We start from the raw sequence: 23,635 nt of genomic DNA, 5'->3' as shown, positions 1-23,635 counted from the left end.
AAGAAAATATCCAATAAAAGAAACAAAAAAGAGGTTATTGCATATTTTGAGTTAAGAATCTGTGATTCTAGTTAGCCAGGGCTGAAGAATCAGCTGTGGTTAACAAGATTCCAGAACCACTGAAGGGAAAACCTTCACTTTGCTGGGATAATTGATGCTGGCCAGCTAGAGCTGAGGAATTAGCGACGAGCAAGAAGAGACCAGGTAGAATCTTCTGGGAAGTGTTCCCTCCAGAGTGAGCACACAGAGATGGTGTTCCAGAGATGGCTGAGGCTGTACCTCATGGTGGCAGCTGAGCCGGGTCATGTGTAGAAGTCTCCCAGGTAGTCCTGGTTTTGAAGGCATGAAGGAGTCATGGAGAGCAGCTGAGGCTTCAAAGATGATTGCTCAGGAGAGGCCACTGGGGAAGGTGCACCCTCAGTAGCAGTTGAAGGTCCAAGATTAATGGAGTCATGCAGAGAAACAGGCTTCACACTGTGAAAAGAGCCCAGGTGAGGCTATCAGTAAAAATGCAATTCAGCTGTACCAGCAGACTCCAAACCTTTGGAGAGGCCAGTACCAGGGGATAACCACCAAGAACAGCAGCAGTTGTGGAGTTGAGCCAGCCTACACTTAAATAAATAAATAAGCGTCATGTGCTTTGAATGGCTACCTGAGGCCTTTGGAGGAGCTCAGAAGAACATGAACGGTTCCCAAACATAGGACACTTGAGCTATTTACAGTTAGAGTTTGGTTGTGCCTGTGCACCTCGTTCTTCTCTTGTGAAATGAGAAAATATTTAATGTAGTTTTTTGATTTTGTAGAAACCCACAGTTGAGGTACTTTGGGTTTAAAAGAGACTTTTGGAGTTTAAGAGACTGAACTTTTAAAGTCTTTGAATCCTTACTTCTTGAAGTAAGAAAGTACATATTTTTGCTTTCACAGGAGCCCAGTGATATTTTGGAGTTTTACAGAACTTTGGATTTTAAAAGAGATTGGATACTTTTAAAAGAGATAGCATTTAAAGTGTTTGAATTTGTAAGACTGTGGAACTTTTTTAGTCTGTAGAATGTTTAAAATTGTGATGTTCATATTAATGTGTGATATTGGAGTGAACAAGGAAGGAACAGTTGTGGCTTAACAGCAGTGTGTATGTCAAGTTTATAAGGGGTTAATTATGCTGACCAGTTTTTTCCAAAAATTTATTACTTTATTATTTTTTTTCCTTTAAAAAAAAAAAAAAAACTCCAGATTTTATTTCTCTCCTGGTCCACCTTCTGACTGTTCCACATCCCATACCTCCTCCCTGGCTCCCTGGCTCCCTGGCTCCACGAGGATGTCTCCACCACCCACCCCACCAGACCTCTAAACTTCCTGGGGCCTCCAGTCTCTTCAGGGTTAGGTGCATCTTCTCTGACTGAACCCAGATCTGGCAGTCCTCTGCTGTATATGTGTTGGGGGCCCCAGATCAGCTGGTGTATGCTGCCAGGTTGGTGGTCAAGTGTCTGAGAGATCTTGGGGGTCCAGGTTAATTGAGACTGCTGGTCCTCCTACAGGGTCACCCTCCTCCTCAACTTCTTCCAGCTTTCCCCTAATTCAATCACAGGGTTCATCAGCTTCTGTCCATTGGTTGGGTGCAAATATCTGCATTTGACTCTTTCAGCTGCTTTTTGGGTCTTTCGGAGGGCAATAACAATAGGTCCCTTTTTGTGAGTGCTCCATAGCCTCAGTAACAGTGTCAGGCCTTGGGACCTCCCCTTGAGTTGGATCCCACTTTGGTCCTGTCACTGGTTCTTCTTTTCCTCAGGCTCCTCTCCATTTTCATCCCTGCAGTTCTTTCAGACAGGAACAACTATGGGTCAGAGTTTTGACTGTGGGATGGTAACCCCATCCCTAACTTAACGCTCCTCTGTCTTCTTGCTGGAGGTGGGCTCTACAAGTTCCCTCTCCCCACTGTATGGCAATTCATCTAGGGTTCCTTCCTTTGAGACCTGAGAGTCTTTCACCTCCCAGGTCTCTGGTGCATTCTGGAGCGTCCCCTTAACCTCCCACCTCCAGAAGTTGCCTGTTTCCATCCTTTCTGCTGGCTCTCAGTCTTTTTCCTCCACCCAATACCAGATCTTGTTCCCTCTCTCCCACCCCCCCTCCCCCTGTCCCCTTTTCCTCCCAGGTCCCTCCCTCCCACCTTGTGGTTGCTTTCTTCTCCCTCCCTGTGGAGCTGAGGCGTCCTCACTTGGGCCCTTCAGCTTGTTGACCTTTTTGAGTTCTGTGGACTGTATCTTGTGTATTCTGTACCTCTTTTTTTTTTTTTGGCTAATACCACTTATTAGTGAGTACAAATTTCATGTCAGCTTGATACTAGCTATAGTCATCTGACAGGAGGGAACACCAATTGAGAAAATGCCTCTAGAAGAACAGGCAGTAAGTTTTTAGTGTGTTTTCTTAATTACTGATTGATTGGGAGAGGGTCCAGCCCATTGTGAAAGGGTGCACACCTGGGCTAGTGGCCCTTCGCTCTATAAGGAAACAGACTGAGCAAGCCATGGGTAGCAAGTAGCACCCTCAGGCCCATGGCCTCTGCATCAGCTTCTGCCCTTGGGTTCCTACCAATTTTGAGTTCTTCAATGATAAACATTACTGTGGAAGTGAAAGCTAAATAAGCCCTTTCCTCCTTAAGTTGCTTTTGATCATGGTGTTTCATCACAGTAACCCTAAGTAAGACAAAGGGTTACAAAATAGTCATATGTAAATGAGATTTAATGGCCTAGAATTGTTTTTTTGTAATGTCCTTCTCATGTATTGGCATCAGAGTTATTCTCACATTATGAAACAACTTGACTAGTTTTGCTTTTCTCTGTTTTCTTAGAGAACGTCTGTAAGACTGATATTTTTACCTTCTTAATTCATTAGTAACGCTTAGGCTGTTAATAGATTACTTTCAGAATCTTTCTTAAATTTTGAATTTTCACAGTTTGGTCATATTTATATGCATATTTATTTTGCCTGTGACTTTCTGAGCTTAGATCTCTAAACAAATTTTTTAACCAAATTTAAGAATTTTTCAAGCTTCCTTTATCTTCCTGCTTTATGACTTCAATCTCTCTCTCTTGCTCTCTCACTCTCACACTCACACACACTCACACACACACACTCACACATACACTCACACACACACACACACACACACACACACACTCATACACACACACGTTCCTCTAGATCTAGATCTTATAATTCTATTTTTTTCAAATGTTTTCTTTCTCCATATTTAATGGAAACTTATACACAGAGGCTAAGCCATATTCCTTTGTCTCTCTCCTGGAAATCCCCTCTGAGATTCCAGTTGCTCTGTCACTGCCTATGTCTTCTCATGCCTTTATCTGTTAAGACTGTAGCTTTTTGCTGGATTTTCATCCACTTTGGTCACTCAGACTCAGTTACATCTTTCGTGAAAGAACTACAGAAACAGAATTCTCTTTAATATCTGGATATTTTTCTTGGCTTTTCATTACTTTTAAGCAGGCTTTGTTGTCCTTCCCGGTGTTACTGCATTTGTAAATACTGCTGAGCATGTAAGGCTGTCAATCTGTGGGAGACTCAACATAGTACAAGCCACTCTACCCTTAGAGTTTCACCATTCAGTCTACAAACACTAGTGTCCCCTACCTAAAACAAAGTTTTCCCAAGGGCTCCTATTTCAGGTATTCATCCTGAGTGTACTACTGTACTGGCTGGGTTTGTGTCAACTTGACACAAGCTGGAGTTATCACAGAGAAAGGAGTTCAGTTGGGGAAATGCCTCCATGAGATCCAGCTGTGGGGCATTTTCTCAATTAATGATCAAGAGGGGAAAGGCCCCTTGTGGGTGGTGTCATCCCTGGGCTGGGAGTCTTGGGTTCTATAAGAGAGCAAGTTGAGCAAGCCAGGGGAAGCAAGCCAGTAAGTAACATCCCTCCATGGCCTCTGCATCAGTTCCTGCTTCCTGACCTGCTTGAGTTCCAGTCCTGACTTCCTTGGTGATGAACAGCAATGTAGAAATTTAAGCTGAATAAACCCTTTCCTCCCCAGCTTGTTTCTTGGTCATGATGTTTGGGCAGGAATAGCAACCCCGACTAAGACAACTACTGTCTACCATCTCAGTGCCTCCATGGAGGACTGGATCACTGTTTAACTCTTCTTGCCATATGCCCAGCCTATTCCCACATCGTTGGATCAGTCATCCTAGTTCCTAATGCAACTCCTTTGCCTTAAGACCCCTCTGCATCCTCTCAGGATTTAATCTCCTGAGCTTAGTGTATAAAGGTCTTCACAGTCTACTATGTAGACAGGATGTAGAATGTACACAAGACCATTGCTATTGTGTTCATTCTACTGCTGTTGGGACATGTGAGAACTCTCCGTGCTTTGTGATGCTACACTGGGCATCCAGTATGCACACATGGTCATGTCTGTGTGCAGATGCATGTGGTATGGCACAGGCATACCTGTGGAGATCAGCAGTCAACCTCTAGTGTTATCATCCCTTAAGTGCCGTCTACCCTGTGTTTTGAGACAGGCTCTCATATTGGCCTGGAGCTCCTTGATTCCGTAAGTCTGTCTGGCCAGCAAGGCTCAGACATCGACCAGTATCTCCCTTCCTGCCACTGGGAAGATACTGTCATGTTTTTCCACAAGGGTTCTGAGGATTGAACTCAGGTTTGTAAGGAAGTTCTTTACCTACTGAGCACCCTCTGATGCTACTCTTTCTGTGCTTTCAATTTAGGCCATAAGTTTTTATCTTGAGTTTACTTGATTTAATAATACAGTGTAATTCAAATACTACCTCTTTAGGAAAGTCTTCCTTGTTGGTCTGATCTCTGTCCTCATTATTTCTTTTGTATTTGTCTTGGTGGTTTCTATTGCTGTGACAAAATGCCACGACCAAAAGCAGTTTGGGGAGGAAAGGGTTTGTTTCACTCACAGATCCATATACCCATTCATCATTAAAAGCAGTGCAGGCAGGGTTTCAATCAGGACAAGAACTTGGAGACAAGGCCTGATGCAGTAGCCATGGGGGAGGGCTACTTACTGGCTTGCTCCCCATGGCTTACTCAGCCTCTTACTTATTTAACTTAACCCAGGACCATCAGCCCAGGAATGGCACCACTCACAATGGGCTGAGTGCTAACTTCTCATCAATCACTAATTAAGAAAATGCTTTACAGGGTAGCCTACAGTCCAATATTATGGAGGCATTTAATTAACTGGAGTTCCTTCCTCTAAAATGACTCTAACCTGTATCAAGTTGACATAAAATTAGTCAACATAGTATCCAAATAGTATTTGGAAGTCTGCATGCTAACTTGGTCAACCTGTCTGTCTATTTATCTATTATTTATCTATGTATTGTCTGTTTCCTCTTAGAAGATTCCCATTGAATGCTCTGTCTTTTAAATATATCTTATTTAGTATTCATAATGTTACATATTGATGAGGATGGTATAATGGATATTTCCAGCAATGCCAATCTGGTTTTGCATATAGAAATTAAAGAGCTACAGACGTAAAAAGAGAAACTAACTGACAAGTTCCCATACTATTCTGTTTACTGGTTCTTCAGGGGTATTTGTTCCTGTGTCAAGCACCCCTGTACAGTTCTGCAGGAATGGCGGAACCTGGAAAAATGGCAGATGCATTTGTACAGAAGAGTGGAAAGGGCTGCGTTGTACAATTGGTAAGTTACTTGAATAATACTATGATGACATATTGGTGAGACTTTTGTTAGTAACAGCAGCAGCAAAAAAAAAAAAAAAAAAAACCTCTAGAAGCTTTAGCTAAAGACTATAGACACAATAAGCATGATGAGAGCACTAAGATATGGATGCATGAATTCACCACAACTGTAACCACAGACCTGCACAAGATTGGTCTGTCCACATTTCGTCATGGATACCAGGGGCTTTAATGAGATTCTATTCCCTCCCTGGGAAACTACTGAGAGTTAACTGTTAGGGGAGGAGGCATGATTTTTCCCCAGGGGTGTATTCACTGATAAAGTTGCCCTTGCCTCAGTAACGAATCTCTCACTCATGCTCTTGAGCAAGAAAGTCTAACTAAACTTAGAGAAGCAAACACAAAACGAAGGCATGAAAATAGGCAGAGGACTAACTTGGAAAGGGACTCTAGAGGATGGGGAATAAGAAGGAAAGTGGCAATAGGAAAAATCTAGCATTTATTATGTAATTGTATAAAACTGTCAAGTAATAAAACACAAGCACACATATATATGAAAAAATATTATAAATGCTAAAAATGTGAGATTTTTTTTCCTCTCAACAATCAAAGCCATGTTTTCCTCTTAGCGTCTATATGATGGAGATACTTTGTCCATTTTCTAAATATTATTTTTTTCTGTAATTCAGATATAATTTTCCTTTTGCTTCCAGCCTTTAATCCAGGACAGCTAGCAATATAGTTTCTGCAAGTCCTTTTGAGAGGTTATACGCTATTTGACTGTCTTTCAAAAGCCAGAGGTTTAGTATTTTGCTTTTGAATCACAATGAGTCTGAGGATATGCTTAAATATGTGCTTAATTCAGTCCTTTCCTTTCCCTTGAGCTATTAAATTTATGGTTTGATGTCCATACATGATGTCAGAATCCCATTTCAAGCTGTTTCTGGATCAATGTGTAGTTTCCAACAGTTTTCATTCTCGTACTTCCATCTTAGAATAGTCTCTCCATCTCCTCCAATTGCCTCTACTCCTTCCAGAGAATGTATCCTACACCCCCATGATTTTGTCCTTTTTGCTTTGACCCAAAGTCTCATAAAGTCCTTTGCCACCATAGATTGTCATCAGGCCATTCTCTAGATCCTAACTGATTGATACATACTTCTTGCAATGCATCGTTGCAATGCATCGTGTAAAGTGTGTTAGTGGTCACACCTCCCCCCAACCCAAGTCTGTATGCTGTACATTTTAACAGAAACCAATTATCTAGCACATTTATTCTAATGACAAAAATGTAAGCTGATAGAAAGTATGGAAACTGAACTGGCTCATTGACTATTAAGTCTTTTTTTACTCCAATTACACTGCAAAGATTCTGAAATTCATCTTTTACCCATCTTCAAATTTCAAAAATAAATGATTTATTATGAGAGAAATTTGTTTCCATTACAGCTAATTTCTGTGAAAATAGTACCGACGGTGAATTCACCTTTGGCAGAATCCCAGTGGGCAGATATGGACCTTCTTTGCAAACATGTGAACCGGGCACCCTCAATGGTATGTGTTCCTCCCCTGGAATCTCTATTTTACCACAAGAATGGTTAGAGTGAATCATACCTACCATTCCCCCAACTAGAATTAGGTCTCTGGACAAGACAGAAAGGAAAGTCTTAGCTTATTTTAATGTCAGAGTTTAAAGGTTAGTGTAGAACTACATAAAATCATAATTTCCCTAAAAACTTTAACGTGGATCAGTTGTTTCTAAACTCTTCCTGATCTGTGTTTAATTGGAATGTTTTTCTCTAGCTTATTCTGTCCCATGGCATTGGTTGAGGTGAATATTTATTCTGTGAGTTGTAGCATTTGTGTACATTATTTTAAATCAATATATATTATAGATTTCTTCTGTACCTTTTTAAGTATGTGTCTTTCCAACTAGAGACTAACTGGAGTAGGCCTGTTGTCAGTAGTCCTTTATTTCCTTGGTCACTTTGGTTATTCATCATGGTATGTTTCTAGATTCATGACACTTTCATCAGTATGACAACCCTATGTGTTTGAGGCATTTCAAGAATCAAAGGAAGTATATTCTGGTTCTAATATGTTTCCAGACAGGAATGGAGAGATGACTCAGTGGTTAAGAGCACTGACTGCTCTTCCAAAGGTCCTGAGTTCAAATCCCAGAAACCACATGGTGGCTCACAACCATCTGTAATGAGATCTGACGCCCTCTTCTGGTGTGTTTGAAGACAGCTACAATGTACTTACATATAATAATAGATAAATTGTTAAAAATAAATAAATAAAAGCAGCAAATAATAAGTTATAAAAAATATGTTTCCAGGCAGGATTCAGAATGTTGATGACTTAAATTAGTACCACACTGAGGAAAGTGTTCTGAGTGTAGACTTTATTCATCCAGAGATCTCTTTTCATAATAACTAGAGCCTACTGGTCATGTAATTTTATCTAGATGTTTGACCTGTCCCTTGACTACATTAATTTGTATCTTCTTAGCTTTGCCAGCATCCCCCATTTCTCACAGACTGGATGTTTCAAGAATGCAATCACTTTAAAACTCATTTATAAAAATGTATGGTAAAGCTATCATCAGTAACAGAATGATTTCATATTTTACTTAGATATTAACTTTTGGGTATATCCTGACCACACTGAAATTCTAAATACATTGTAGGAATTGCTTTTTCCTACATTCCCTCTTTACTTATTCTATAAGTGATCACTCACATGTCCATGATCCATCCGACGATTAGTATCTGTCCTTCCCAGCCTTCTCTTAGTTATAGTTACTGTTGCTGGGGTGAAACACCATGATCTAAAGCAGCTTGGAGAGGAAAGGGTTTGTTTCACTCACACTTCCATACCACAGTTCAGCCCCAAATGCAATGAGGACAGGAACTCAAGCAGGGCAGGAACCTTGAGGTTGGAGCTGATGCAGAGGCCGCGAGGGAGGATTGCTTACTGCCTTGCTCAGCTTGCTTTCTTATACAATTCAGGACTACAGCCCAGGGTTGGCTCCACCCAGAATGGGCTTCACCTTTCCCCATCAATCACTACGAAAATGCCCTACAAGCCTACCTGCAGCCAGATCTTATGGGAGCATTTTCTCAAATGAAGTTCCTATCTCTCAGATGTGTCAAGTTGACATAAAACTAGACAGCACAAGCCTCTTAATATCTCAGAAAGCTAAAGGAACATGTCAATACATTTGTTTTTACTATGCATGTGAGCATATGGATAACTGTTGTCTTCAGTTTCTATATTGTATATATATACCTTACATTTTTTATGCTTCATAAACCAGATACAACTTACAAAGCATAACTGCATGCTATGAATGGGAAAAAATAAGTGTCAGTAATATACCCATGAAGGTTATCACAGCTGATAGATATAATACTTTGGGGAGGCAGCTAAGCCAGTCACAGTATCATATTTTGTTTGTCATTTACCTGATTCTTGAGCAACTATTATAAAAATGTTTATTATATCTTTGAATTTCAGACTGAGTCCCTATCATTTTAAAGATATATATTTCAACTATTACCAAATCCACTTTTAATTCTGTTAAGAATTCTTTTTAATTAATTTATATAACAAGTAATTACAGTGCATTTCAACGATACTTGAATATATTCATAATTCAATGAATAATGGAAGAGGCACACTTGGTATGGCTTCTTAAATCATATAAATCCTATATGTATTAAAACTTATTATGTTGTCTTAGTCAGGGTTTCTATTCCTGCCCAACATCATGACCAAGAAGCAAGTTGGGGAGGAAAGGGTTTATTCAGCTTACATTTCCACATTGCTGTTCATCACTGAAAGAAGTCAGAACTGGAACTCAAGCAGGTCAGGGATCAGGAGCTGATGCAGAGGCCATGGAGGGATGTTCTTTACTGGCTTGCCTCCCCTGGCTTGCTCAGCTTGCTCTCTTATAGAACCCAAGACTACCAGTCCAGAGATGGTCCCACCCACAAGGGGCCTTTCCCTCTCGATCACTAATTGAGAAAATGCCGCACAGTTGGATCTCGAGGAGGCATTTCCCCAACTGAAGCTCCTTTCTCTGTGATAACTCCAGCCTGTGTCAAGTTGACACACAAAACCAGCCAGTACATATGTCTTGCAGTAGATGTATAGTGATCATATAAATTAATGAAAACCCTAACTTGTTTTAAGTGTCATTAAAGCAGTTTTTGATATCAACATCTCTTACCATTTCTCAAAAAGCAGCTGCCTTAATACTGATCCTGAGAAAAAGTGTCACCTGTGATTAAGCACCCCTTTAATTATGATTTTACCTATACATATGTAGTCAGTAGTAATTGGTAGACAATGAGGTGGAAAGTCCAGGTGATCTGAGGAAACAAAACTGCCCAAGGAGATGCTTTCCTGAGAGCCAATAGAACATCTAGCATTTGCTGTAATACTCTGGAATTCTATGCCTTTTGGGAGTTACCCAGATTTGCATAGAGATAAAGGATTAACATATAACTTAAGAGCCAGTAAGAAATCTTATATATAGGTTCTAGTCTCAGCTTAGTTTACCTTCATTGTGACCTGTTCAAAGTTATTTCATTCCTATGGGTTAGAAAGTAAATCTTTGAGACAAAGAGGGGAGTAAATAGCAACTGGTCATGGCAGAAACTCCCATTTTAAAAATCAAGACAACTGTGCAGAATACTGTAGCAATTGGTTGAGTTTCCTATTGGTGGGTATTAAAATAATTCCAAAGGCTCATCCTAAAACAATGCTTTAGGTTTCTCCCCTTGCTATAAGTTGGTTGTGGCAGCTAGAATGTTCATTTGGGGAACACGCATGCTGACCATTGGCTACAGCACCTCAATCCAGTACATTGTCTCCCAGTCATCAGACTCCCTCATATTGTAACCTTAGGAAAGCATTCTAACATCTTAAAATGGTGGAGACTGAAACTGAGAGAATGTTTGAGGCCCAGGTGCTGGAAGTTGTGTATTTCCACACTCCATTGATGAAGGCCAGTCACGGGTCAGCCCAGACTCAAGAGTGAATACATGCAGTGCCAAGCAGAGTCACGCTGGCACAAAGCATGCAATGGTTTCCACGTTTGGCTTTTTACACTTTTTTTCCTTTTTATTGAAGCCGGCAGTCCTAAAGCAACTCGGCTGTGCAATGTTTCTGAGTTTGGAAACATAGAACTACAAAATGTAACCAAAGGAAGTTGTTCTATAAATCTACAGACCCTGGAGATACAGGTAGGCCTTCTAGCCCATCCATTGGGCAGCGGGATACATTCTGAGTCTAGGCCAACTCTTTGGTTTTTACATACCTAAAGGTCAAATGGATGCTTTTAAAACTCTCAAATTATAAATCACAATATCAGTAAGTGAAACCATTCTTATTTGGTTAAAAGTCGACATCTCTTTAATGTTGACATTTTATTTTAGCAAATGGTAGCTTAGCAAATATTTTAAATGACCTTATATTTGTAGACTGCTCAAGCTTTGACTGAGCGTAGAGCCCTGGCTTCATAAACCAAAGATAGTCTACTCCATTAAAATGAATGAAAAAGAAATTGAACAATTCATTACCCTTAGACACAGACAACTTCATGTTGACACTAGTCTCAGGGTTATATCCATAAGGATTTATGACTAGATATGTTCCCACTCATCTTAATTATATGGGCTGAGGAATAGACAATCGAGCATGCATAGAAGTGCTAACTTGTATAATCACTCAAGAAGAGGAAGAAGCTGAAAACTTTGATGTGGCACTTCTTTGTGCAGATATTTTATCTTATTTCTTCTTTATCAAATAGGATATGATTTCCATACTAAAGGTAATTACAGCTAATGCCACCAATGGATGATCATTTACTGCTACCAAATACAGATGATCCTGGACATAAAATTCAATTAAGACCTGATAAGCCCACTGTATATTTAAAATGTATTTAAATCACCTAATCTACTCAACATCATGGTTGACCAATGAAGCATACTCAGTTCTCTTCATCATCTTGGGAATGACTAGAGGCTGTGGTTTGCTGCTGTCCAGACTCATAAAAGTGCAACACATCTTCATGTCATTAGCATCCAAATGAGTCAATGTGTTGTTAGTACTGAATACATCACTTATGAATTGTAATGATAAAACCAATAAATAAATAAAATGTAAACAAAACTTTGGTTGATTGGGGGAATATCCCTGTACCATTTAAAACATTTTAAGTACACTGCCAAGCTTTTGAAATCATGTTTAAGCTTTATATTTAATATTTAAGCCACAGATAAATATTATAGGTGAGGAAAAGTTAGAACTCTTGAGTGAGAATGCTTTTGCCAGGGACCATCGCCAAGCTGACACAGAGCTACTGCTGAGTTTAAAATCCACAATGGGAGGAGAGGCCCTTCCTTGGTCTAGCGAAGATCATATGCCCCAGTACAGGGGAATGCCAGGGCCAAGAAGGGGGAGTAGGTGGGTTTGGGAGCAAGGTGAGGAGAGGGAATAGGGGGCTTTGGGGATAGCATTTGAAATGTAAATGAAGAAAATATCTAATTAAAAAAAAATCCACAAGGAACCACAGCAACTTCCTGTGGATGGCCAGGATGTGGGTGGGTTGGAAATGAGAGAGCGGTTGTGCAGGTAGGTATCAGTTACATATTGAAAGAGAGTACAGATTCTGGAATCTGACAAGCCAGTATTAGCCTCTCGACGCTGCGATTTCCAAGCTGTGTAAACTTTAGGATAAGCTTCTAAACGTCTCCAAGTCTTTTAAGTCTTTTTAGGAGGGAGCTCAGCTCACAGAACCATTTTTATTTATAATTTATATTATAAATGATGTATGCTTATACATTTTATTATGCACGACCATACCCTAAAACATCAGTGTGCTCAGCACTGAGACTTGGCTGTTGAATTCAATATTTGTTTTTCTGCTGCCTCCTTACAAATGAGTACTGGTTTGATTTTTGAAGGGATGGTGCCATCTAGTGTAAAACTGAGTTCACTGCATCCCCACACGTTGACTCCACTTCCATAGCAACGTGACTATAGCAGTTCCTTGTTGTTTATTTTATTTTATTTTTTTACAATTTTTTTATCTTATTTACATTTCAAATATTATCCCCTTTCCCCTCTCCCTGTTTCCCCTCGAAAAGCTCCTATCCTACCTCCCTTACTCTGTTTCTATGAGGGTGCTCCCCCACCCACTCCCCACTCCCACCTCACCACCCTAGCATTCCTCTACACTGGGGCATCAAGCCTTCACAGGACCAAGAACCTCTCCTCCCATTGATGCCACATAAGGCCCATTCAGCTCCTTCAGTCCTTCCCCTAACTCCTCCATTGGGGTCCCTGTGCTCAGTCCAATGCTTGGCTGCAAGCTGCTGCATCTGTATTGGTCAGGATCTGGCAGAACCTCTCAGGAGAAAGCTGTATCAGGCTCCTGTCAGCAAACACATCTTAGCATCCGCTATAGTGTCTGGGTTTGGTGTCTACATGTGGGATGGATCCCCAGGTGGGGCAGTCTCTGAGTGGCCTTTCCTTCAGTCTCTGCTTCACTCTTTGTCCCTGTATTTCCTTTAGACAGGAGCAATTCTGGGTTAAAATTTTGGAGATGGGTGGGTGGCCCCATTCCTCAATCGGTGATGGGGGGCATGCCTAACCTCTGGATATGGTGTCAACAGGTCCTTCCTCCTCTTTGTAGGGTATTTCAGCTAATGTCATCCCTGCTGGGTCTTGGGAGCCTCTTGCTTTCCTGACATCTGGGGCTTTCTAGTTGCTACCACCAGTTCCAAATCCCCCATTGCTACACACCTCTGTTCAATTTCCTGACCTTCTGTATATTTCCTCCATCTCCTCCCATACCTAATTCTTCCCCCCCCCTTTTCCTCTCCCCCTCTTCTCTTCCTCCCAATTCCCTTCCACCTTCTACTTCCCTTGATTATTTTGTTCCCCCTTCTAAGTAGGACTGGAGCATCCACTCTTTGGTCTTCCTTCCCCTTGAGCTTCATGTGGTCTGTGAGTTGTAGCACCTCGTTCTTAGTATAATGCACGCAGATCGTAGAGAATGGGGAGATGCCCTGGGCTTTGTGAACTGTGTTGCTTTCACACAAAAAAGAAGCAAACAAAGATTCGGCTAAACAGCTCATTTAACTGCAGCCATTTGCAAAATGTTTAGGAATACTTGTATAAACTAGACTTTTTGAAATAAACAAAACTACCTTTAAACAGATAAACAACAAAACAGCAAGTGCTGAGAATATTTCTAGAGAAGCCCAGGTTTTAACAACAGATGCCAGTAAACTGACTGCTCAGAATATTACTTCTGCTACTACAGTGGTTGGAGAGATCTTCGGTAAACCCCAAAATGAAACCCAGGTAAAACACAAGATTTTATTTTTATTCACTTTACATACTTCCCCCTCCTGTTCACTCCCATCCACTATCCTTCCCTCTATATCCCCCTTCTCTTAGTGGGTGTGTCCTCCCTGAATATTTCCCCACCCTGGCACATCAGGGGCTAGGCACATCTTTTCCCACTGAGGCCAGGCAAGGCAGCCTAGCTAGAAGACCATATCTCAAGGATAGGCAACAGCTTTTGGAATAGTCCCTGCTCCAGTTGTTTAGAACCCACCTGAAGAACAAGCTGCAAATTTTTTACATATGCACAGGTCCAGCCTGTGTATGTTCTTTGGTTGGTGGTTCAGATTCTGAGGGTCCCAGGCTAGTTGACTCTGTTGGTTTTCCTGTGGAGTTCTCACAATCCTTCCCCCTATACTTCTATAGGAGTCCCCAAGCTGTATCTACTGCTTGGCTGTGGGTGTCTGCATCTCTCTGAGCTAGCTGCTGGGCCAAACCTCTCAGAGGACAGGACATGCTAGGTTCCTGTCTGCAAGCACTGCATAGTACTTGTGCCAGGGATTGGTGCTTGCCCATGGGATGGGTCTCAAGAGGGAATCTCAGTTTCTCCTCTATCCCCCATTCATGATTTTTTTTTATAGACAGGATATATTTTGGGTGGAAAATTTTGTGGGCACTCCACTGGTGTTCTTGCCTGGCTATAGGAGGTGGCCTTTTCAGGTTCCATCGCCCCAGTGATGTGACAGCTAAGGTCAGCCCCATTGATTCTTGGGCACCTCCATCATCCCAGGTCTCTGTCAGATCCTGGAGATGCCCTCCACCTCTCCACCCCTGTCTGTCTCCTGTCCTTCCCCACACCTGATCCTGAACCCTTTCTATTCGCCTACCCCTCCCCACTCCCACCCAGTTCCCTCCCCACACATGCCTCTTATGACTATTTTATTCCCCCTTCTAAGTGAGAGTCAAGCTTCCTCACTTGTGCCTTCCTTCTTGTTTAACTTCTTTGGGTCTGTGGAGTGTAGCATGGGTATCCTGTATTTTATGGCTAATATCCACTTATAAGTGAGAACATGCCATGCATGTCCTTTTGGGACTGAAAAATCCAAGATTTTAAGTCATAAGAGGTATTTGGGATTGTAGCCTATTGATAGTGTTTCATTAGCATATGTGGGGCCTTAGGTTTGATTCCCAAAACCTAAAATGGGAGGAGCATCCCGAAATCTATTCCTTGCACTGTGATTTGAGTGATGTTTAAGTTAAGACCATTGGGCAGAGAACACTTCCTGGGGAGATGCTCAAAGAAGTTAAACTCCGTGTCTAAACATCCTCTGGAATTAACATGATTATTATTACATTAGATATTCCAGCATGTCTTAGAATAAACCAGTCTCTTTATTAGGTACATATGAACAATTTTATTAAACTGGGTCATCCCTGTTCTATTCCAAATAAACAGTTTTCCTATACACTTGCTCTGAAATATGCCTTTTAATATCTGCATTTGTGTCAAGCATACTCACTTTTTTTTTCTAAAAAGCCCTAACCCAGGTTTACAGGTCTAATATCATGGCCTGCTAAATTCTCAACCATTAAAAAAAAAAGAATTATACTTGACATTTGTCATTAATGGAGTTCTTAATTTGGTCAGCAGGGTTGTAAGCTATCAAAATGAAGTACATCAACACAGCTCATTTCCTTCATGATTTTCAGATAACCTTCTTTCAAAAATTGTTTTACTTACCAAACATTCTTTGAAAAGTGGTTTTAAGTAGCAAGGTAATTAAAGACAGAATTCAAAGAATATGCACTTCTCCCAGTAAAGTTTAGTTGGTAAAGACATGTAGGAATAAAAGGCCAAGAGACTATATCTCTGACACACCTGAGTGTTCAATTATCAGAAAATAATTTTACTGATAGCTAAAAGTACACCTGATACTAAGTATTTAAGTTGTGCTAAGTATCATGGGCTGTGAGGTTTGGATAGCCAGCATTGCAGCAATATTTGTGTCTACTTTTATCCAAGCCAAGTGTTTTTGTGAGTAGAGAGAGCTCAGTGAGTGACCTTATCATGAAGTCAAATTCAAACTCCTAAGCCTCCTCCTTCCCCAGCTTCATTTATGTTTCTACTTCTTATCATGGGTCTTTCCTTTGTCTCACGTCTCAAACTGAAACTTTGATTTTAAAAAGTTACTTTCCTTTGGACAATCATGCTATTCCTGTTATTGGCTACCATGATAATTCCTCACGATCAGAGTGACAATTATGCATGACCCATATCTTACGCGATGTGCCTTCTCCTTCACAGGCAAAAAAAACTGCTATAGCCACAGTGAGTCAGATTTTGGATGCCAGTGAAGATGTTTTTCAAAAAGCTGCTGAGATGGACAATAGCAAATCCTTTAGCAAGTAAGCAACTGTTTGGAAGGAAAGTTTGAGGAAGTGCCATCTATCTACCTCCTTGGGTGAAAGTGTGACTAGAGGATCTATTTCTCGCAGGGCTACAATAACTGCCTCCTGATGCTTTGGGAATTAAAGAGAAAACCCTTGACTTTCTACTTGATCTTGTTCTATATGGAGTGATATGTGCTACTTACTTGGTTTGAGGTGTGCTCATGGGCTAGGAGAAAAAGTGAGTCTGGGATGATTCAGATTACAGTTTGTTCTCTTAACCTGGGTCTGGTGTGTTCAAAGCATCAGCCTCTGCATACAGAAGGTGTTCTTCAACTCCCTTCTCCATGCACAGAGCTGCAGAGAGCACCCGACTACAGGATGTACCACACTGTCAGCCTACAGTCCACACCTCAGCTCTCTCTTCCCAAGAATTGATAGGCAGGGCTTTTTTTTATTGTTGTTTTGTTTTGTGTTGTTTTGTTTTGCTTTCTGTTTTCCTATGGCTACTTTGGGGGGGGGAAGGAATTCTAACCCCTCTTCCTTTGCTTTTGCTTATTAAGGCCATGTACTTGATTATTTTTGATTATGTATGTATACCCCCAAATCATATTTAGTTACAGAGGCCTATCATTAAAATACAGTTTTAAACCTATTTTTTACATTTAATCTTGCTTACTGCAGAAAAATGAGCAAATACATAATGGGCAAATTCTTTGAAATTATTTACCTCAATTGTTTAGAATATACTCCAAATATTTTCTTTCTGTATATAAGTTCATGCCCTCATACATAAGTAACTACATAATGTGTTAACCTATTGTCATTTACTATCTTAAAACCTTTTAAAAGCTATGACTATGTATACATGAACATAATTCTATATTATGGCATTGTACTTATAGAGTCCACTGGCAGAGCAGCACAGCAGGATGAGGATGTACTACAAAGGGGTACTTATTGGATTGACTTATACAATATGGGGCACAACAACAGCTATGTGCACACTATAGAGGCTAGGTCAGTAGCTGCTCAGAATTCAGGGCTGGATGGCTCAGTCGTCCTGCTGAAGGCCTAAATGATTTCTGGAGAACCACGACCTTCAGTTCAATTGGAAGGTCTAAGAAGCTGGGTTTTAATATCCACACAAAATGGCAGCAGCAACAACCAAGCAGGCTCATTCCCTGCAAGCCGAGGAAGACAGCCAAGCTCACTGCCTTGCTTTCCACCCTCATATGAGCCATGTCCAGAAGGTGATGTCCACTCTAGCAAAGGATCTTGGCCCCTGTAATTAATTATTCCTGAAAACACTCTCACAGGTTTTTGGGGGTGGTGGTGGGAGGGCTATCTTTTAGTTGATTCCAGATCTCATCAACTTGACAATCTCCATTAACTACTGGATCTGTGTGGTGGCTCAGGAAGTAAAGATATTTGCCACCAAAACAGACAACCTGAATTTGATTCTCAGGTCTCACATGGTACAAGGAGAAAACCGACTCCCACAAGCAGTCCTCTGACCTCCACATACATGGCATGGCACCCATACATTCCACACCACCCACACCACACACACATACCCATACCCCGCGCGCACCCCACACCCCCCACACCCCACCACACCCGACATACCCTACCCCACCCCTGTGCACACACCATGCACACACACACACACCCAGCACACATGCACCGCACACCTGCACCCCCCCACACACACCCCCAAACCACACCACACACACATACATACAAATGCTTTTTTATCTAACCAAGTCTCTGATGTTTGGTAGACTTCAGATTATATCAAGCCTTTTAGCATTATGGGCAATCAACATTCTGTATAAAAGCATTATTTCAACGACCTTTTATATCTCTATCTATCTCTATCTATGAGCATCCTCCATATAATTTACAGTTTTTGACTGAATATAGCCATCATCTATTTAGGATTAAACTATCAAAGTTAAAAAAAAAAAGGATACATATGAAACAGAGCATTCATAGTATGTTTCATAAGTAGTGTAGAAATTATCTAAATATACAGAAATAAATGCACATATTATAGGCAAGCACTGTGCCATTTTATGGAAGAATTTAAGCATTGTAAGATTTCAGTGTCCATAAGGATAACAGGGCTCAGGATCCAATCCCCCATGGAAACTGAGGGGCAGCTATACTCTTAAAGAGCTACCAAGAAAGATCTCTCTTCATTCTCTTCCTTTCAAATGAAGGGAATTAAATTTTCTCAGGGTAAGTCTGGTTCTCCAAACTCTATCTGTTGACGCAAGCCTATAAAAGGGTCTCTTCATAAGCCAGGGACCAGCCAACAATCTCCTTTACTTCTCCCTCTTGTAACTCACTGCGTTCAGCCTCTGAATCCTCCTTTTAGTCTGTTTATTTAGGGGAAGAGTGAAAATAGGAAAGCTGGAAGCAAACGGGATGGAGAGGGACGGGAAGGAAGAACCCTATCCAGCTTCAACCCCATCAAGGTGTCAAAGGGAAGGAAGTGTCTGTCCCCCTCTTCCCGACTGGCGGGGGCACAATGCCCCCGTGGCCAGAGCTCAGAGGCTCTGAGTAGGGTTTCTGGTGGTGGAGGCAATATGATGATCCAATCAACAAGTTAGGTTTTTAGTTTTCCTTTTGAACTCTGCTTGCAATGTAACCCTGGATCCTTGCTGTTGTATTGAAGGTCAAAATTATCTCCCTAGTGGCCTGATTTGAGATGTAAAACTGTCTCTGTAACATAATCCACTCTTGCATATGCCTTTCCCATTGTTTGAATTTGTACTCCAGTTAGCTTTCTTAGGTAGCTAAGACAGTTATCTACTTGAGTTTTCCCAGCTGACTTAGTTACTGTTCTTTTGCTGTCATGAAACACCCTGAACAAGACAACTTAGGAAAGAAAGTATTTGATTGGGGGCTTTCTTAGTTTCAGAGGGGTTAGTCGATGACCAACAGAGTGCGCAGGAGGGCAGGCACTGGAGCTGTAGTTGATAGCTTACATCTTATCCCACAAGATGGAAGCAGAGAGAGAGAGAGCGAGAGAGCAAGACAAGGTTTGACATGGCCTTTTGAAACCTCAAGACCCACCTCCAGTGATATATCTTTTCCAAGGCCACATCTCTTAATCCTTCCTAAATAATCCCCCACCTGGGAACCAAACATTGAAATATATGACCCTATAGGAGCTACTCTCACTCAAACCGCCACACTGACGAAACAAATTTATTGTAAGATGTATTGAATCTCACCAAAATCCAAGCATAAGGTGGTAACAGAGTCTGTGTATGTGTGCAGAGCCAGATCTTCCCTGGAGGAGGGAGATGGCTATGACCCTAAGGCTGCTTTGCAGTCTTCCTAAGACTGTGTGGGCCCACCCTTATTCTCAACAGGAAGAAAATTGCCTCTTTTTCTTTTGTATTTATCCTTTCAATGATAGAATGGCCTGACTTTTTACTCTAAAATCTGAAACTTCCTGATCACACCCATCTCCCTGACTAGAAGATTACTAATTGAAAAACTGGATGGTCCCTTTCAGTCATGTAAGTCTGTTTGACTGCTGCCTTTTGAATCAGACCAGCTACTCTGAGGCCCATATTTAACCTACTCAGTTATGACATGAGAGAAAAATGGTCTTAAAAGTAGCTGTGAGATGACTTTCTAGAAGTCTCTGTGACTGTGATAAACAACCCTGACACATTTAGCACATCTTTTCTCAGCCTTTGAATGCCTGGGGATACTTTTCTTGGTACCCCAGTGTTTCAGTATTCCTTAATGGGAACTTATCAGGTACAGTGGAAGCAAATGATCCTCTTAGCAGTTTAGAGCCATCATTAGGTAAGTTCTAATGAAAGATGCTATCGGGTATTAATATTATTTATTACATTGGAAATATATAGCACAAACTGCCAACAACTCATGAAATTGTGTAACATTTGAAATTTAAATGTCATTATCCTCTTCTAGAAATCTCTAGTTTAAGCTTCTTAAAAGACTATACTAATCAAAATAATTCATATTTTTTCTGTATCTATTTTAAACTGCAAATTAATTGCATCCCTTCATCACTTTTTATAATAAAATATAATCAGATAAAACAAAAACTAGCACAATGGAATTGAGTAAAACAGAGGGAAAAGAGCCCAAGAGAAGGCACAGGAAACAGAGACACACTCATTCACACACTCAGGAATCCCATAAAAATACTAAAGGAGTCTGTAATATGTACTCAGAGAACATTCTCTCTTTTCTTTTCAATTTTTTATTAGATATTTTCTTCATTTACATTTCAAATGCTATCCTGAAAGTCCCCTATACCCTCCCCCACCCTGCTCCCCATCCACCCACTCCCACTTCTTGGCCCTGGTGTTTTCCCTGTACTGGGGCATATAAAGTTTGCAAGACCAAGGGGCCTCTCTTCCCAATGATGGCCGAATAGGCCATCTTCTGCTACATATGCAGACACAAGCTCTGGGGGTACTGGTTAGTTCATATTGTTGTTCCTGGTATAGGGTTGCAGACCCCTTCAGCTCCTTGGGTACTTTCTGTAGCTCCTCCATTGGGGGCCCTGTGATCCATCCAATAGCTGACTATGATCAAAGAACATTCTTTCTGCCTCCTTTTCTCTAAGGTTCCCTGAACCCTAAGAGAAGGAATTTGATAGAGGCAACCCATTTAGGGCTGAGTGTTTCAAGGTCTCCCTCTGTGGGTACAAAGTCTGGTTGGCTATGGATCTCTGTATTAGTTCCATCTGCTTTAAGAAGAAACTTCTCTGATCAGGGCTGAGTAAGGCACTGATCTGTGAGTATAGCAGAATGTCATTAGGAGTCAGTTTAGTGCTATGTTTTTTTCTGTTTGTTTTTAGAGCAGTGGTATTTGGGTTTTACTCTGTGTTTCTGGGCTATCTTGTCTCAGGTGCTTGGTCACCTAAGCTGTGTCAGGTATGAGTTCTATCTTGTGGAGTGGGCCTTAGGTTGATGAGATATTGGTTAGTTGCTCCTACAAATTCTTCTAAACAAAGCTTCCAGTACCAAGAATAGGTTATATTTAGATGAATTGTTGGCCAAAAAAGGGTCCATGGGAATCCCCAAACAACCCAGGCTCTTGCCAAGACTCTCCACAAACTGAAGGGCGATGCCCCATTGCAGAAGACCCTATCTACAAAACTCCTTGGACATGGAGAAGTTGAGCTGGTGCCTACAAAGTCCTTCACACCTGCATGTTGGCCTTTTTTATACAGGAAGGTACTCTGCCCACCATCAAAGGAAAAACATAAGTACCAGCCAGACAAAACCCTTCTGACCTACAATGCTGTCCTGCCTGCAAGATATGCTAATGCAATGGTGGCACAAAGCCTGAGGGAGCGATAATCATAGCATTTTTTAAAAAAAACTAGCCGGGCGTGGTGGCACACGCCTTTAATCCCAGCACTCGGGAGGCAGAGGCAGGTGGATTTCTGAGTTCGAGGCCAGCCTGGTCTACAAAGTGAGTTCCAGGACAGCCGGGGCTACACAGAGAAACCCTGTCTCGAAAAACCAAAAAAAAAAAAAAAATAAAAAATAAAAAAAAATAAAAAAAAATAAAAAAACTACATGTGATAAAACAAAACCCTGGTGAAGAGAGGCAGATATATATTTAAGTAAATGCACACACACATTTGGTGGTTGTCACTGTGACTACATGGTCTGTGTGCTCCTGCCCTTTCTCATGAGGGAAACAGCACATCTCTTGGGTTTATGACAACATGCCATGTTCCTGTGTTTTATTCTATGCAGTCTTATCAAGCAAATGGAGAATTACTCCTATACTCTGAATGATGAGACAGTGGTGGAACCCAATATAGCAATCCAGTCTGTCACTCGAGGCGACAGTTCGGGGCCAAGTGTTCTCTTCTCTGTACAGAAAGGTAAGCTGTTAGCCTTCTATGCTTGTGGCAGTAAGCAACAGTCCATTGCCAATAACAAATCACAGTTCACCAAAATGCAGATATTTAAAATTCTAATTTCCCTTTCTTACAGGATCTAGTAATTCTCTGGTTTCTGGTAGAACATCGATTGACAAATCTGCAAATGCACTCAACCCAGACGGACAGACTGAACTTCAGATCTTACTTAATACTGGGGAAAGTACGTCTTGAACCTTGTTTGCATTGCTTTTTAAAACACACTGAATCCAAACAATTACTAACTTAAAAGTCCATGAAGGGAGAAACAACCCTTGTTTAGTTTCACACCTAATAATTTGGTTTGTCTTTAGGCTCTGATGCAGTAATCTCAATGATACTATTTCAGGTCACAGAGAATTCTTCATTTCAAAACCACATTGGAGAGTAACAGATTGAAATATTAGTGCCAGGTACACAAGTTTGTATTTCTATGAAACGCTCGCAGAAGTGTTCCTTACATTTCTGTGTTGTAAGAAGGCTCAGTCACAAACTCTGTACTTATTTCCTCATGGTGTGGCACTCATGGAACCTTTTATATAACTGGGAAAGTTGTCATTTAGTGGTAACAATTGCACTACCATCTCTAGGCTCCTCACAGTCTTGCATGTGGCACGATATCTTGAAAGAGTTATATTCTAGAAGTCTAATGAAGTTTCTCTCTCCCAACAACACTGACAATCTGGTGTTCCAAAGAACATATTTTTATTTATGCAAACATTTATTTGACCAAAATGTAGAAAAGGTGATACAACTGCATATGATACACTTGCAAGAATCTAAAGAACAGAGCAGATTTTATTCAATTGCACAGTTTGCTAAAAGTTTATCTCCCTGGTAGTGTGATGCTTAATAAATAGGAGTGAGGCACAAGGGTTCAGATAATCTAGAAGCAGGATGACTTGGCATCAGGACTGTAAACTCGAGTTGGCCGCGCACTGTTGGGGAATGTGGAATGTTTCAATGTGAGATGTTAACTGAAAAAGCAAAGCTACAAAGGCAAAAAGATGTGCAGCCTACAGAACACTTCACATCCAGTTCTATCAGGAGGCCTTGGACTTTTATGAGTGTCATTCCCAAAGGAATTCAAGTAGTGGCAAAGTCAAGCTTCCATTTGTTGTTCCCTGAACAATGGAAACGAAGTCAAGCCAATTTCTTTTTCTTTCTTTCTTTCTTTCTTTCTTTCTTTCTTTCTTTCTTTCTTTCTTTCTTTCTTTCTTTCTTCCTTCCTTCCTTCCTTCCTTCCTTCCTTCCT

General features: G+C 41.0%; 1 protein-coding gene across 1 annotated transcript in view; it reads left to right on the top strand.

Annotated features, from left to right (window-relative positions):
- Positions 1-23,635, top strand: part of Adgrg7 (adhesion G protein-coupled receptor G7) — a 65,640-nt gene that overhangs the window by 6,044 nt on the left and 35,961 nt on the right. The window contains exons 2-8 of the mRNA XM_021184877.1: positions 5,578-5,691; positions 7,140-7,244; positions 10,833-10,945; positions 13,929-14,075; positions 16,363-16,463; positions 22,214-22,344; positions 22,457-22,564. Coding sequence (XP_021040536.1) covers positions 5,578-5,691; positions 7,140-7,244; positions 10,833-10,945; positions 13,929-14,075; positions 16,363-16,463; positions 22,214-22,344; positions 22,457-22,564 — 819 coding nt within the window. The remainder of the gene's footprint in view (positions 1-5,577; positions 5,692-7,139; positions 7,245-10,832; positions 10,946-13,928; positions 14,076-16,362; positions 16,464-22,213; positions 22,345-22,456; positions 22,565-23,635) is intronic.

This window comes from Mus caroli, chromosome 16, assembly GCF_900094665.2.
Source record: "Mus caroli chromosome 16, CAROLI_EIJ_v1.1, whole genome shotgun sequence".
Taxonomy (NCBI): Eukaryota; Metazoa; Chordata; class Mammalia; order Rodentia; family Muridae; genus Mus; species Mus caroli.
The sequence above is the reverse complement of the archived record's forward strand: the minus strand, read 5'-3'. Positions and strand labels throughout refer to the sequence as shown.